At 53.3% G+C, this 1,609-nt stretch overlaps 1 protein-coding gene across 1 annotated transcript in view; it reads left to right on the top strand.

Annotated features, from left to right (window-relative positions):
- The window catches only part of LOC107120208 (zinc finger SWIM domain-containing protein 4-like), a gene marked incomplete at both ends in the record, with an annotated part of 15,656 nt that overhangs the window by 2,277 nt on the left and 11,770 nt on the right, over nucleotides 1-1,609 (top strand). Inside the window, one exon of the mRNA XM_015422852.1 lies at nucleotides 1,059-1,207. Coding sequence (XP_015278338.1) covers nucleotides 1,059-1,207 — 149 coding nt within the window. The remainder of the gene's footprint in view (nucleotides 1-1,058; nucleotides 1,208-1,609) is intronic.

Genomic DNA, 1,609 nt, shown 5'->3' with positions numbered 1-1,609 from the left:
CAAGGGGAGGTGGCGGGACACATTTGAGAGGGGGCATTGCCCTCAAAACCGGGATTGATCCCCCATGTCTCCACTCACAGCTGCTGGATGACCTTGGGCCAGTCACAAGTTCTCTCAGAGCTGCTCTCTCATGGGCAGTCCTCGAAAGGGCTCTCTCATTCCCACCTGCCTCTCAGGCAGTGTTCCCTCTAAGCTGAGCTAGTGTGAGCTAGCTCACAGTTTTTTAGCCTCCAGCTCACACATTTTTGTCTCCGCTCAGGAAGGATGGCTCCAGAGCAAACTAATTTATGCCGTAGCCAAATCGCTCGCTCACAGCTTTAATGCCAGTAGCTCACAAAGTAGGATTTTTGCTCACAGGACTCCACAGCTTAGAGGGAGCATTGCTCACAGGGGGTGTCTGTTGTGGGGAGGGGAAGGGGAAGGAGTTTGTCAGCCGCTCTGAGACTCCAGGTGAAGGGCGGGGTATAAATCCAATCTCCTCCTCCTCCTCCTCCTCCTCTGTTAACTGCTTCTTTGTGAGAAGTGCATCTCTGGACCGGCCCTGTTGCCAAACTGCTATTAAAGGCACTCTCAAAATGTTAATGGACAAATAATATGTACAAAGAGAGACTGTTTTGTAGATTAGATTCCTTAATGGACTTTTGGGAAGTGGAGGAAGTAATTCACCTCCACAGTCGCACACTGTTGCCCACAGCAGCTGTAGACTGGGGAATGTCTTGTAGCAAAATGGTGTTTTTTATTTGTGTGGACATGAGGTCAACATGCTTTGCAGGCGTTGCATTGTTGGGTATATCTGATTTTCCTCCTCCTCCTCCTCCTCCTCCTCCTCCTGGATTCCAGTGACATTAAACATCATTGCTCCATAAGGAAAACAAGAGTATGTTTCTCCTCGTCCTCCCTGGGGTCCCCCCCCCAAATTGTTCTAAAGAATCTGGTCCAGCCAAGATCTGCTCCCTTGCATTTTCTGGGAAAGCAGGTGATTTTTTAGTTAAACCTCCAGTTCCCACTGGGGGAGGCTCCCGGCTCTGGTGCCTGACGCTCCGGTTCTCTCGGTCCAGGTGCCCCCGACCCCACGGCTGGGGCCGGCATCGAGGACGCGAACTGCTGGCACCTGGACGAGGAGCAGATCCAAGAACAGGTCAAGCAGCTTCTCTCGAACGGCGGCTACTACGGGGCGAGCCAGCAGCTGCAATCCATGTTCAACAAGGTAAGAAGGCTTGGTCGGCGCGGATCTCTTCCCGTTTTTTCATGGAGGTAGGTAGTGTTCAGTAGATGTTAAACTGTCCGGTCCAGCGGTACCAACCCAGCGCTGTATTGTGGCCGGATCTTCCGTAGGGCCATCTCCTTGCTCCATTTGTTACCAACACTGTTGGTAGTGGTGGTAGTGGTAATGGTGGCTCCTTCATAAAAGCCTGGCGGAAGAGCTCCGTCTTGCAGGCCCTTCGGAACTGTGCTAGGTGCGTGTGGCCGCAACCTTTGCCCGCTCTCTCCGCCCCAGGCATCCTTTTATGCAGAGGGAGGTTGGGTATGATGCGGCGGCGGCAGCGGTGGGGTATTCTCAGTGACTTGTGAGTCTGCAGCTTTGGGGTGGGGGGGAAAGGAGCTGGTG

The sequence above is a fragment of the Gekko japonicus genome, unplaced genomic scaffold, assembly GCF_001447785.1.
Source record: "Gekko japonicus isolate JY-2015 unplaced genomic scaffold, Gekko_japonicus_V1.1 scaffold6136, whole genome shotgun sequence".
In the NCBI taxonomy this organism is placed as follows: Eukaryota; Metazoa; Chordata; class Lepidosauria; order Squamata; family Gekkonidae; genus Gekko; species Gekko japonicus.
This window is presented reverse-complemented; position numbering and strand designations above follow the sequence as displayed.